This window comes from Photinus pyralis, unplaced genomic scaffold (assembly GCF_008802855.1).
Source record: "Photinus pyralis isolate 1611_PpyrPB1 unplaced genomic scaffold, Ppyr1.3 Ppyr1.4_LG4, whole genome shotgun sequence".
NCBI lineage: Eukaryota > Metazoa > Arthropoda > Insecta > Coleoptera > Lampyridae > Photinus > Photinus pyralis.
Window position 1 is genome coordinate 10005604 of NW_022170511.1, and position 15528 is coordinate 10021131.

A 15528-nucleotide genomic window follows, 5' to 3' on the forward strand; every position below is an offset into this window, starting at 1 on the left:
CAATCATTTTCGTTAAAGTTTGCGCAAATAAATGGTTTGCCAAAGCACTTTTGTTTTCCTCCCAGTCCAGAGTACCGGTAGAGTAGGTGATAAGGCAATGTCATGCAGGAAATGCATTTTATTGGCCAACATACGCAACTTAATAGGTTGCACACAATTCTTTAGTGAAATTTGTAAAAAAATGTTTTTTGAACGTGGTGGCTTTGGGTACCATATTTTGGTAACGCAATTGATGCGGCCTGTTTGGCCTAAAATTAATCAATAAATAGCCCAATCATTTTTGTTAAAGTTTGCGCAAAATAAATGGTTTGCCAAAGCACTTGTTTTCCTCCCAGTCCAGAGTACCGGTAGAGTAGGTGATAAGGCAATGTCATGCAGGAAATGCATTTTATTGGCCAACATACGCAACTTAATAGGTTGCACACAATTCTTTAGTGAAATTTGTAAAAAAATGTTTTTTGAACGTGGTGGCTTTGGGTACCATATTTTGGTAAAGCAATTGATGCGGCCTGTTTGGTCTAAAATTAATCAATAAATAGCCCAATCGTTTTTGTTAAAGTTTGCGCAAAATAAATGGTTTGCCAAAGCTTTTGCTTTCCTCCCAGTCCAGAGTACCGGTAGAGTAGGCGATAAGGCAATGACATGCAGGAAATGCATTTTATTGGCCAACATACGCAACTTAATAGGTTGCACACAATTGTTTAGTGAAATTTGTAAAAAAATGTTTTTTGAGCGTGGTGGCTTTGGGTACCATATTTTGGTAAAGCAATTGATGCGGCCTGTTTGGCCTAAAATTAATCAATAAATAGCCCAATCGTTTTTGTTAAAGTTTGCGCAAAATAAATGGTTTGCCAAAGCACTTTTGTTTTCCTCCCAGTCCAGAGTACCGGTAGAGTAGGTGATAAGGCAATGTCATGCAGGAAATGCATTTTATTGGCCAACATACGCAACTTAATAAGTTGCACACAATTCTTTAGTGAAATTTGTAAAAAAATGTTTTTTGAACGTGGGGGCTTTGGATACCATATTTTGGTAAAGCAATTGATGCGGCCTGTTTGGCCTAAAATTAATCAATAAATAGCCCAATCATTTTTGTTAAAGTTTGCGCAAAATAAATGGTTTGCCAAAGCACTTGTTTTCCTCCCAGTCCAGAGTACCGGTAGAGTAGGTGATAAGGCAATGTCATGCAGCAAAAGCATTTTATTGGCCAACATACGCAACTTAATAGGTTGCACACAATTCTTTAGTGAAATTAGTAAAAAAATGTTTTTTGAACGTGGTGGCCTTGGGTACCATATTTTGGTAAAGCAATTGATGCGGCGTGTTTGGCCTAAAATTAATCAATAAATAGCCCAATCATTTTTGTTAAAGTTTGCGCAAATAAATGGTTTGCCAAAGCACTTTTGTTTTCCACCCAGTCCAGAGTACCGGTAGAGTAGGCGATAAGGCAATGTCATGCAGAAAATGCATTTTATTGGCCAACATACGCAACTTAATAGGTTGCACACAATTCTTTAGTGAAATTAGTAAAAAAATGTTTTTTGAACGTGGTGGCCTTGGGTACCATATTTTGGTAAAGCAATTGATGCGGCCTGTTTGGCCTAAAATTAATTAATACATAGCACGATCATTTTTGATAAGGTTTTCGCGAAATAAATGGTTTACCAAAGCACTTTTGTTCTCCTTCCAGTGCATTGGTACAGGTGGGGTATGATGTTACGCAGGTAATGCATTTTATGGTTAACATACGCAACTTAATAGGTTGCACACAATTCTTTAGTGAGATTCACAAAAAATTGTTTTTTGAACATGGTGGCTTTGGGTACCATATTTAGCTAAAGCAATTGATAGGACCTGTTTAGCCTAAAATTATGTAATTAATGGACCGATCATCTTTGTTAAGGTTTTCGCAAAATAAATGGTTCACCAAAGCAATTTTGTTCTCCTTCCAGAGTAAAGGTACTAACAGGTGGTGTAGATGATAAAACAGTGTTATGCTGGCAATGCATTTTATTGGTCAACATACGCAATTTAATAGGTTGCACACAATTCTCTAATGAAATTTGCAAAAAAATGTTTTTTGAACATGGTGGTTTTGGGTACCATATTTTAAAGCAATTGATGCGTCCTGTTTAGCCTAAAATTATGTAATCAATGGACCAAATAATAAGGTTTACACGTAATAAATAGTACAACAATGTACTTTTGTTCTCCTCCCAGTGCAATGGTACAGGTGGGATAATAAAAACAACGTCATGCAGGCAATGTTTTTATTGGTCAACATACGCAACTAATTTGGTTGAACACAATTTTATAATGAAGTTTATTAAACATGGTGACCTTTGGAACCCAACTCGTAGTCTGGTAAGGCAATGGATGCGACCTTTTTAGCATAAAATCGCCCCCATCATGTTTTGTTAAGATTTGCGAGTGGGTTCGAACGGATGGACAAAAAACGCAATAAGAAGCACATTTTTTTTAATTCTTAAAAAATGCGCTAAAATGGATTGTGCAAATACAAAAGTTGCAAATGCTCAAATTTTATTTTTTATTCATCTGCATAGTTTCTTGAGGTTTAAGGAATATTTACTTACACAGAAAACCGTGCACTCATATTTTCTTTGCAACAAGACTTAAAAAATGAATCTTTTTTTAATCGGAATTTTGAGATGTTTTCGGGTTATAACTTTGTGCCCTGATAATCTACGTAGCTTAACAACAATAGCTACCTTTCTTATACTTTTAAGGACATGTGTACTATTTTTTTGTTTATAAAGAAAGATATCGTGCACACGGACAGAGAAACAGCAACACAAAATTATAAACAGGCTTGACGGTCGTTGAAAAATTAAGCCATATGTTGATGTTCTTACTTTTTTATTTTTTTTTATTTTTCTTTTGTCCTTTATTTTTAAGTGGGCGGCTAATAGGGTAGCTAATCTTAGAAGGACCACATATAGTCTTTCAGACCTTCTCTTTCTTTCATGTGAGAATATGCCTAAAATATCGTCAAAGTGCACAACACGATGACTATCTTGTAATGTAATACGTATTTGTTTGTATTTACCAATTTGTGTTTCATGCCATTTCATTGTTATAATTGTGACTCGTAATTATTTAAAAACACAATGGCAGTTCCATGCATCCACTTCAATTTTTATCGTTCAGTACGCGAATGAATTTGAAGAGTTTTATAAATAGTCAAATATGAATGTTAATCAACGCAGGCTCCACAAAATCTTTATTGATTCTGATATAGCGTTTAAATTGTTTCCAAATAAATTAGAAACCGCTGTTTTACTGTATCAAACATTTTTCAAAATTCAGTTCACAAATTTAGGGCCAATATTCTTCAAATACATTCAAATGCCCAAACCCCATTAATAAAAAATTCAACTTGTTTAAAATTCGTAACTTATTGAAAGGATTAATTATTAGAATCAAAAATTGCTTCATACTGCGGTTTTTCATTCTTATAATAGAATAGCGCTGTTGCCACGTATACGGGCCTCGGAACCAGCAAGAATTTTGTAAATGTAATGTATGTACGGAGGCCTCGCACTGTTATACAGAATCTTATACAGAACTACTGCAGCGACCCCTAGTTCTTATTTCAATTAACTAAAATCCGTATAAGTGGTGATATAAATGGCACATGCGAGTCCCCTGACAAAATCCGTATAGGGGTGTAGGGGGGCAAAGGGATGGAAAATAAGCTGATATACACGCACTTACACTGCGAGGCCCGGAAACGGGCCTCGCATGTGAAAACCGGGCCTCGTTTGGTATAATACACATCTATTTCGGGCCTCGGATGTACAAGTTACGTATCTATTATTATATATATATATATCTATTATTGATATAAGTCGAGATCCGGATAATAGTAGGATAACCTGAGATCCCCCTTTAAAGTTAAAAATATGCGTGTATAATGGGTTGCCAACGACATGAAATATGTTCTTCTATCATTACCCCTATAGAGGGGAAAGAAATTCATACAATTAAAATTATCCATATAAAAAGCAGTTAGGATGAGATCAAAAAATAAATACACTTAAGTAGAGATCATATAGTGTATAAAATGACATTGGTGTATTAAGTAGAGATCATGCGGTGTTGTCAAATGTACTTGTTCTAAAAATAGATTTCGTTATCTTTTGCGAATACTTAACAGGTTGTTAGCCTTCATGTGGGATTCCTTCGCGTATTCTTTCTTCGATAAAGCGTTAATATTATTTGGCACCCGGGGCTTGAAAATATTATAACATTTAATTATATAATACCTAGTGTAATAGGTACTCTATTTTACATCGATGATAAATTAAAACGATTACCTATTTATTGAAGGAAAGAGTTCCCGTTGGAAATGATTTTTTTATTTTTCTAACAGCTGATAGTGGTTCATAAGTCTACATCTTTGAATTAAAGGACCCAATTCAAACTCACTTTCAAAGCACAATTGCCATTATAATTAATGTAATAAATTTTTGCCATTAACTGAAATGCTTCAAAATTGATTATGCATAAGTATTCATCCTACAATCATGTATAAACACCAAACCCAAAGAAATCATTATCAAATTGCTTTCTTATCTCTTTTCCAGTACCGTATGGCGCATGATGGTTGGTAAAAAGCAATCATAAGAACTCTAAAGTTATTTGCTTATGATTACATGTAAACCATTAGGTTGTTCAGTATTTCGTAAAGAAATCTGTAAAAAGTTCATTTTTGAAGAAAGATGCCTTGGTTAGTCAAATTGGTTCAAACCATGGAGGTGGCCATTTTGTTTCAAAAATATCTAATTCATCCTCCAATCATGTATAAACACCAAACCCAATCAAATTGCTTTCTTATCTCTCGTCCAGTACCGTATGGTGCATGGTTGGTAAAAAGCAATCACAAGAACTCTAAAGTTATTTGCTTATGATACATGTAAACCATTAGGTTGTTCAGTATTTCGTAAAGAAATCTGTAAAAAGTTCATTTTTGAAGAAAGATGCCTTGGTTAGTCAAACTGGTTCAAACCATAGAGGTGGCCATTTTGTTTCAAAAATATCTAATTCATCCTCCAATCATGTATAAACACCAAACCCAAAGAAATCATTATTAAATTGCTTTCTTATCTATCGTCCAGTACCGTATGGTGCCTGGTTGGTAAAAAGCAATCACAAGGACTCTAAAGTTATTAACATTAGGTTGTTCAGTATTTCGTAACGAAATCTGCAAAAAGTTCATTTCTTAAGAAAGATGCCTTGGTTAGTCAAATTGGTTCAAACCATGGAGGTGGCCATTTTGGTTCAAAAACATCTAATTCATCCTCCAATCATGTATAAACACCAAACCCAATCAAATTGCTTTCTTATCTCTCGTCCAGTACCGTATGGTGCATGGTTGGTAAAAAGCAATCACAAGGACTCTAAAGTTATTTGCTTATGATTACATGTAAACCATTAGGTTGTTCAGTATTTCGTAAAGAAATCTGTAAAAAGTTCATTTTTGAAGAAAGATGCCTTGGTTAGTCAAATTGGTTCAAACCATGGAGGTGGCCATTTTGGTTCAAAAACATCTAATTCATCCTCCAATCATGTATAAACACCAAACCCAAAGAAATCATTATCAAATTGCTTTCTTATCTCTCGTCCAGTACCGTATGGTGCCTGGTTGGTAAAAAGCAATCACAAGAATTCTAAAGTTATTTGCTTATGATTACATGTAAACCATTAGGTTGTTCAGTATTTCGTAACGAAATCTGCAAAAAGTTCATTTTTGAAGAAAGATGCCTGGGTTAGTCAAATTGGTTCAAATCATGGAGGTGACAATTTCGGTTCAAAAACATCTAATTCATCCTCCAATCATGTATAAACACCAAACCCAAAGAAATCATTATTAAATTGCTTTCTTATCTCTCGTCCAGTACCGTATGGTGCCTGGTTGGTAAAAAGCAATCACAAGGACTCTAAAGTTATTTGCTTATGATTACATGTAAACCATTAGGTTGTTCAGTATTTCGTAAAGAAATCTGTAAAAAGTTCATTTTTGAAGAAAGATGCCTTGGTTAGTCAAATTGGTTCAAACCATGGAGGTGGCCATTTTGTTTCAAAAATATCTAATTCATCCTCCAATCATGTATAAACACCAAACCCAATCAAATTGCTTTCTTATCTCTCGTCCAGTACCGTATGGTGCATGGTTGGTAAAAAGCAATCACAAGAACTCTAAAGTTATTTGCTTATGATACATGTAAACCATTAGGTTGTTCAGTATTTCGTAAAGAAATCTGTAAAAAGTTCATTTTTGAAGAAAGATGCCTTGGTTAGTCAAATTGGTTCAAACCATGGAGGTGGCCATTTTGGTTCAAAAACATCTAATTCATCCTCCAATCATGTATAAACACCGAACCCAAAGAAATCATTATCAAATTGCTTTCTTATCTCTTTTCCAGTACCGTATGGCGCATGGTTGGTAAAAAGCAATCATAAGAACTCTAAAGTTATTTGCTTATGATCACATGTAAACCATTAGGTTGTTCAGTATTTCGTAAAGAAATCTGTGAAAAGTTCATTTTTGAAGAAAGATGCCTTGGTTAGTCAAACTGGTTCAAACCATGGAGGTGACCATTTTGGTTCAAAAACATCTAATTCATCCTCCAATCATGTATAAACACCAAACCCAAAGAAATCATTATCAAATTGCTTTCTTATCTCTCTTCCAGTATCGTATGGTGCCTGGTTGGTAAAAAGCAATCACAAGAACTCTAAAGTTATTTGCTTATGATTACATGTAAACCATTAGGTTGTTCAGTATTTCGTAACGAAATCTGCAAAAAGTTCATTTTTTAAGACAGATGCCTGGGTTAGTCAAATTGGTTCAAATCATGGAGGTGACAATTTCGGTTCAAAAATATCGAACTTATCCGGCAATCATGTGTAAACACCAACCCCAAAGAAATCAGGATAAAACCAAAGCGGTGACAAAGCGTACCGCGTTAGGACCCAACTTGGACAAAACGTACCGCGTTTCGCCGTGGTCCAATCAGAACGGCCAATTTTTGCCGTATGGTTAATACGTGGTACGTTCTGCCTAAATGCGTACGGTACCTAATTGGTAAAATCAATCATAAACAATTTACCAAATTCTCTTTTTAGACAGCGCTGTAATATCTTTGGTTCTTTTCCCGTTGATCTTGGTATAGAAATAACGATTTTGACATCTTTTGATTAAAATACAAGTGGTCATCGAAAGTGTACCAAATTCCCTTATTGGGCACCGTGGTAGGTGTGTTCCAGCTTATAGTTACGATACCCTTAGAATCCATTATGACCCTCTTATTAATTTAATGCGCTTACTAAAATATACTAAACGTTATTTTACATTTCTCCTCAATCCACCAGTTTAATCTCTTTAATACAAATCCGCCCTTGTAACGTAACGTGGATTAGGAATAATACATACGAGGTAGCAGATAACAAATTATTTACGTTATAGCGCACATAGTACAGCTACCTCTTTCATTATTTGCTATCGCACTTTAAAGCGAGAGTACCGCTTTACAATGTTGCCGTTTATTTGGATCTCACTTTATTTAAAATATAACGTATTATATATAACGTAAGCAGCGCCCCCTAAGATGGTCACTCAAGAACTTCGCGTGTATAAATTTTGACAAAAACCTAAAAGTTGAGATCCGGGCGAAAATTGAAATTTAGCTTCCTGTATGATCGACCGAGCTAATAGACTCGATATACACAGTAAAAAAGGCGAGATCCGAAAACGGATCTCGGGTTTACCAAATGGATCTCACCTTATCTGCAATATATGTAAAAATGATCTCACCTTAGCGCTTTTTAAATCTATATATATATATATATATATATACATCCCGCTATCATTATTGCGTCCGCACGTATTTGTACTTTATTGCGTCTCCTAGAACGGATAGGAATTCTTAAACTATTGCCGCGAATGTTGGTTTGGAATCGTATGTCGTGGCTAGAATCCTAACCAGATTTCAAAAATTCCCAGTATTTCGATATACGAATTTTCAGTCATATTGAATCATTCGTGCGTCCTTTCATATGCGCCATTGTCACACCCGTATATGCATTTCGCCGTATATTATTGCGTCCTGCAATGTTGCCAATGTTAATGCTCCGTCATTCCTCGTCTAATCACATATTCAAGAGGACGTTGATCCGGCAGGAATTAATTTAATTATATGAGTCCAATTGCTTTTCCTTGTAAAGGTGTGGGACTTGGTATACAATTTTGATTTTGGTTTTTGTCGACGTATGTCTCTATTGTAATTACTTGTATTGAATTTGTAAGGTAAAAGTAAATAATTATAAATAAATGAATGTTTCCTTATAAGTTATTGGTGACCGATTTCGCTTTTATTTAGCATATTGGGAACTTAGCGTCAATTAATAAAGGTCAAAAGATGCTAAATAAAAGCGAAATCGATCACGTATAAGAAAACATTCATCCATTACTATAATTACTTAGTTTTACCTTATCCACAAGTAAAACAATTTTTTTGAATAAAATCTTTTGAATTTTTACATTTTCGCAGATCAGCTCGAGGTTACGGAATAATGCAAAAAAAATAAAAGTGTACGCTTGTAGTAAAAATTTGTTTTTAAATGCTGGAAATAGTATAAGAGACGTCACGTATCAATTGAACCTCCCCAAGTTAATATTTACAGCCATTAAAGGGGGGTCAGCTGTTAACCATCAACCAAAAATATTCAAAAGTCAAATTTAATTTGTTGATAACCAAATACCACCTTTTAGGTTAAACCATTTTATTGAATAGAATTTTTTGAATTGTTACATTTTTGGACATCAGCTCTGCGTTACGGAATAATGCAAAAAAATTAAAGTGTACGCTTGTAATAAAAATTTGTTTTTAAATGGTGGGAATAGTATAAGAGACGTCACGTTTCAATTGAACCTCGCCAAGTTAATATTTACAGCCCTTAAAGGGGGGGTCAGCTGTTAACCATCAACCAAAGATATTCAAAAGTGACATTCAATTTGTTGATAACCAAATACCACCTTTTAGGTTAAACCATTTTATTGAATAGAATTTTTTGAATTGTTACATTTTTGGACATCAGCTCTGGGTTACGGAATAATGCAAAAAAAAAATAAAAGTGTACGCTTGTAGTAAAAATTTGTTTTTAAATGGTGGGAATAGTATAAGAGACGCAACGTTTCAATTGAACCTCGCCAAGTTAATATTTACAGCCATTAAAGGGGGGTGAGCTGTTAATCATCAACCAAACATATTCAAATGCGAAATTTAATTTGTTGATAACCAAATACCACCTTTTAGGTTACACCATTTTATTGAATAGAATTTTTTGAATTGTTACATTTTTGGACATCAGCTCTGGGTTACGGAATAATGCAAAAAAAAATAAAAGTGTACGCTTGTAGTAAAAATTTGTTTTTAAATGCTGGAAATAGTATAAGAGACGTCACGTTTCAATTGAACCCCGCCAAGTTAATATTTACAGCCATTAAAGGGGGGTCAGCTGTTAACCATCAACCAAAAATATTCAAAAGCGAAATTTAATTTGTTGATAACCAAATACCACCTTTTAGGTTAAACCATTTTATTGAATAGAATTTTTTGAATTGTTACATTTTCGGAGATCAGCTGGGGGTTACGGAATAATGCACAAAAATTAAAGTGTACACTTGTAGTCAAAATTTGTTTTTAAATGGTGGGAATAGTATAAGAGAGGTCACGTTTCAATTGAACCTCGCCAAGTTAATATATTTAGGTACAGACATTAAAGGGGGGTCAGTTGTTAACCATCATCCAAAAATATTCAAAAGCGAAATTTAATTTGTTGATAACCAAATACCACCTTTTAGGTTAAACCATTTTATTGAATAGAATTTTTTGAATTGTTACATTTTTTGGACATCAGCTCTGGGTTACGGAATAATGCAAAAAAATTAAAGTGTACGCTTGTAATAAAAATTTGTTTTTAAATGCTGGGAATAGTATAAGAGACGTCACGTTTCAATTGAACCTCGCCAAGTTAATATTTACAGCCATTAAAGGGGGGTCAGCTGTTAACCATCAACCAAAAATATTCAAAAGTGAAATTTAATTTGTTGATAACCAAATACCACCTTTTAGGTTAAACCATTTTATTGAATAAAATTTTTTGAATTGTTACATTTTCGGAGATCAGCTCGGTGTTACGGAATAATGCACAAAAATTAAAGTGTACGCTTGTGGTGAAAATTTGTTTTTAAATGGTGGGAATAGTATAAGAGACGTCAGTTTAAATTGAACCTCGCCAAGTTAATATTTACTGCCATTAAAGGGGGGTCAGCTGTTAACTATCGACCAAAAATATTCAAAAGCGAAATTTAATTTTTTGATAACCAAATACCACCTTTTATGTTAAACAATTTTATTGAATAGAATTTTTTGAATTGTTACATTTTTGGAGATCAGCTCCAATATAATTAAACGTATCTGGACGCAACAATGTACTTTCCGAATGGAGAGTATAATAATTATCCTCATTTAAGACATAAAAAGATGATTATCTTATCGAAATGATGTCTATAAATAGCTTACAGTGTTGCCACATGTTGGACGCAATAATATACCAACTTTGTAAAACGTATACTTGAAAGCGTATACTAATTTACCGCCCTAGCTGCAAAGTGCTGAACTAAAAATATACAACTTCGTACGAATTGCAACTATTATTGCGTCCACTAAAAATTCATTATCTTTTAATATCTCGAAAACGGCAAGAGATGTCTCAAAACTGGTTTGTGCTATAGCAATCTGTTAAACCGGTGCATCCTTCGTTGATAGTATTTGAATGATAAAATGGCGGGAACATGGAAATACAGGCGATGCCTTTATTGCGTCCGATATTCGGACGCAATAGTTCCAAGGACGCAATAATGTGCGTAATTGGTAAATGTATGGACGCAATAATGATAGAATGATGTATATATATATATATATATATATATATATATATATTATATATTATATCATGGTTGCGTATGGGGTTGGCTGCGACTGCCATGGTTACCTAGTTACGTATATAAACAACAAAAAATGCTGCGTCCGTCATTTTGAAAGCAATTTTTGTGTCGTTTGGCTTTGTTCAAGAACGGAAAATGTTGGAAGGGAATGAGCGAGATGATGATGTTCCCATGGAGGGAATAAAAGAAGCTGAAGACGCTCTTAAGGGGTTAGTGGCGGCGACCTCAAAAACATTATATGAAAACGAATACTCCAAGTTTTGTAAATGGCGATCGGAAAAATCCTTGAAGATTGTGAACGAAAAAATTCTTTTGGCGTATTTTAGGGAACGATCTAAGCATGGAAAACCGTCTTGTTTGTGGACCTACTACTCCATGCTTAGATCCATGTTGCCTGTGCGAGAGAGAGAACCTAGACATTTCAAGGTATTATTTATACACATTATTATTCGAATTTGAACAATACTAAGACGTTCTTTTGGATTATAGTTATGGGCAATTGAAAACGTCTTTAAAAACAAGAATTAGGGATTTAAGCCCAAGAAGTCTAAGATTTGCCATTCCCTGTCTGAAGGAAATCTGATAAGTGCCTAGATGTATTTCACAATGTTGTTTTACACACAATTGCTACGACAATGGATCTGTATCACAACCTACAAAATGAATGAAGTTAAGTATCGTAAAAGAAGACCATTTTAAGAAATATCACATGGCTACCACCTACTAAATGTTATTCTTGTTCCTTCTGTAGGTTTTGACTGTTGTACTACACGATTGACAGCTAACCATTGTGTTTCACTTTATCGTAAATGTCAATTAATTGTCAAAGTCCTATTGTTCTGATAGGGAATTAGATTTTATAACTCCCGTTGTGATGACAGCGGGAATTAGGGGTCTGTTTATGTAGCTATAGACTAGTATTTTAATCACCTTGTAAATTATCAATAAAAAATAAATATTATAAATGGCCAAATTTGGCGATTGAGCATAGGCAACTTTACATACTCCGTTCTGTATGTACTGTCCACCCTTAATGCGTGCAATGATTTTTATCGTACAGTTCTTGTTGTGCTAACCGTTTTCTACGTCAATTACTTCATTTTGTTACGGGTTGGGGTAGGAGAAATGAAACTGTTGATGGTGACCTAGCAAAAAATTGAAGTGACCTCTGATCTAATCTTGAACAAATATGGTTACATTTACTGAAGCAGCAAGGCTCCTTTCCCTGTGGAAGAATTTGCTGGAACGTATGTTGAGGTTGGACACCAGTGGAGTTAAAACAATTTTCTAATAAACTGTGCTGAAATGCGAAAAGTACTCTCGTTTAAAAACAGTTATCGAGTATTTACGTAAGAGTGCTTGGTAGTAGAGCAGCTGCTCCTATCCTAGTGCGTGAAATGTGAAACCTATGAATTGACTGCATGTATACAATTTATTAACCCATACTAACATTACTTAACTACAATAAAATAAAGTAAATATTAATAATTTACATGACATTTTGAATTCCTACAAATAGTGTCGTACTAAATATAAACTCTACCACAGAACTATGATATGCTTTGGATTATTTATTGGAATGAATTAACAAAATACTACGATATACGATAAGCACTAAATTCTTCACGCACCAATCCACGAAAATGCACCGTTCTTCATATTAGCATTTGCATGTGGTCTTCTTCTTCGGACATTTGCTGCACTTGCAATCAGTGCAGTTGCATGACTCCACGCAGGTGCAGGTTCCGCCAGAAGTGCATTTGCAGGTACTAGTCGGGCACTTTTCACACTTACAGTTGACACAGGTGCATTTGACAGTGCATATACATGCAGCGCCTTCTTCACACTTGCAAGCAACTTTAGGGCACTTGGTGCACTTGCAGTCAACGCAGTTGCACGATTCCTTACAAGTGCAGGTCCCACCAGAAGTGCATTTGCAGGTACTAGTTGGGCATTTTGCGCACTTGCAATTGACACAAGTGCACTTGACGGTGCAGACACACGAACCGCCTTCTTCGCACTTGCAGGCAACTTTAGGGCATTTGGTGCATTTGCAATCAGCACAGTTGCATGACTCCACGCAGGTGCAGGTTCCACCAGAAGTGCATTTGCAGGTACTAGTCGGGCACGTTTCACACTTACAGTTGACACAGGTGCATTTGACAGTGCATATACATGCAGCGCTTTCTTCGCACTTGCAAGCAACTTTAGGGCACTTGGTGCACTTGCAGTCGACGCAGTTGCACGATTCCTTACAAGTGCAGGTCCCACCAGAAGTGCATTTGCAGGTACTAGTTGGGCATTTTGCACACTTGCAATTGACACAGGTGCACTTGACGGTACATATACAGGCAGCACCTTCTTCGCACTTGCAAGCAACTGCAGGGCATTTGGTGCACTTGCAATCAACGCATTTGCACGACACCTTACAAATGCAGGTTTCGCCAGAAGAACATTTGCACGACATTGTTGCTAAACAAACGAAGTTATAATAGAATAAATTAATAAAAAATGGTTACTTACTGGTAGGAACTGGTTTTGAACTGCTCATTACGTCACGATATTGGAAACACTTCGGTTTTTCTATGTCACACGAATCCCCACGCTCGTTGTTATATACGTAATGAATTGAACCGTGTGCAATTGCAGGCAGCTCGTTTTGCACACGGTATTATTGTCGTTGTAAAAGCGACACGTCACACGGCACTACAGTGATTCAACAATCCGTTGATGATAACAAAATTATCACGAGGGGCGTGATAAGTTCGCACGCACAATAATTAATTACAAGAGTCATTCGAATATTTCCTTTCATTTGGTAACTGCAACTGCAACAGTCGCTAATGTATTGGGTGTATTCATTTGCTGGTTATCATTGTGCAAACGTCCGAAGATACTCGTTTGATGATTTCCGCAAACAGCAAGATATTATTATTTGGCCATTGAATTTAATAGTGCTAATCTCCATAGTACTTTTGACCTTTCGACTTACAGTTGAGTGTGTTTAGTTCAGTAATTTATTATATTATTCCACTTTTAAAGAAATGCTGCGCTTCGATTTTTGGAACACGTAGAAATCATAGCAAAAAAGTGACAGGGATACCGTTGTTACAGTGAAATCGTAAGACCTTCGTTATAATATAAAGATAACTGTACACCTTTTTGAGTTCTAAAATAAATAACCAACAACGTAGTTAAGATATGTAAGATGTTTATTATGGAAATGCGTCCCTAATTTTCAACTCCAAACCATCAACATTGTCTGGACTGCATCCTGGAGTAGTAGGCAACCTATCCTACACTTAATCAACAGCCTTTGCATCACTCACCAAGACACCAACACTAGTTTTCAAATCGCTTACTCTAGTTTTTTTTTTGCTTTTTTTGATAATTAAAAGCAGCTCAATCCAACAGAAAGAGCAACACACAATTACATGATGTGGCCCTATTTTTGTTAGAGTAATTCTTATACACGCATGTCGCATTAGAGCGTCATTTTCTGACAATATCGGTACAACCTCTCGAATTTATTCGAAAATTACTTCATGATTTGTATACGCAGTTTTTTCCAGTGGCCGGTAATCTAGTCCTTAGGCTCATGGCTAAAGTTTCAATCTCGTTTTGCATTTTTCTTGTTGCTGCCTGCAAGTACAAGACAAAAATTCCTACGAGAGAAATCATTAGCTACCAAGAAACCTTGCATTTTAAAATTTGATAGAGAACAAGAAATATTCGTAGTTTTGATCAGATGATCTTCAAAGAAACAAAAGTGGAAACTGCAGAATCCAAGTTTATCCAAAATGAGTGGTTTAAATCCAGAAATTCAGTAAGCACTTAATAGTTATTTACATAAAAGTCAGGAAAATGACACATTGCTGGCGAGAAAATATTAAAGTACGAGGCAAAGGGGCCGAGTACTTTAATTTCCGAGTCAGGTAATGTCATTTTACTGACGAGTTTTGTATTAAATTTTACCCGAAATCGTATTTTAATATAAAATTTCAATTTTCATATAGGACTTTTGATTAATGTCAATGGAGTCATTATAGACATTTAGTAATGTCACAAATGCGGACGGTAAAGTAACAGGTGCGGCCAGTAAAGTGACAAGCAGCAGGAAACGTAGTCTGCTCTGCCTGTCATGGAAACTAAAATTCCCTGGCAGAAAGTAGGCATGAAAATGAAGGTTTCAGGACGATTTTGGGTAATAGTTATTTACATAATAAGTCATGAAAGTGGTCGTTTACATGACGCGGAGGCTTATTGAAAAGTACGAGGACGCGCAGCGTCCGAGTATCTCTTTAATGCCTCCCAGTCAGGTGGACTCACTTTCATGACGTATTATGTATAAAATTTTACCTGAAACCGCAACATGTAGATAACTTTTCCAAATTAAATTATTCATATGTGTGACATTTGATACCTAATCACGCATGCTAAAATCACTTTATTTAATTGTTTCCATAGAGATTTCAAAATAATTAAAACAATCACTG

At 35.3% G+C, this 15528-nt stretch overlaps 1 protein-coding gene and 1 long non-coding RNA gene across 2 annotated transcripts; one reads left to right on the plus strand and one right to left on the minus strand.

Annotated features, from left to right (window-relative positions):
• Positions 1 to 12445: 12445 nt before the first annotated feature.
• On the minus strand, positions 12446 to 13726 carry LOC116169567 (cadmium metallothionein-like). The gene is made up of 2 exons (XM_031485689.1): positions 13556 to 13726; positions 12446 to 13504 (listed from the first exon to the last, which is right to left on the minus strand). The coding sequence occupies exons 1-2, from the start codon at positions 13581 to 13583 to the stop codon at positions 12693 to 12695; spliced, it is 840 nt and encodes a 279-aa protein (XP_031341549.1). The 5' UTR covers positions 13584 to 13726; the 3' UTR covers positions 12446 to 12692.
• A 207-nt stretch (positions 13727 to 13933) lies between these two features.
• LOC116169568 lies at positions 13934 to 14234 on the plus strand. The gene is made up of 2 exons (XR_004144996.1): positions 13934 to 14025; positions 14075 to 14234. It is a non-coding gene; the product is annotated as an uncharacterized LOC116169568 (long non-coding RNA).
• The last annotated feature ends 1294 nt before the right edge of the window (positions 14235 to 15528 follow it).

Excerpts from the sequence above, each read along its gene's own strand:
- LOC116169567 (XM_031485689.1), bottom strand. The coding sequence starts at position 13,583 with ATGAGCAGTTCAAAACCAGTTCCTACCA. Across the intron at positions 13,505-13,555 it reads TTCAAAACCAGTTCCTACCA|CAACAATGTCGTGCAAATGT; the intron begins GTAAGTAACCAT and ends TCGTTTGTTTAG.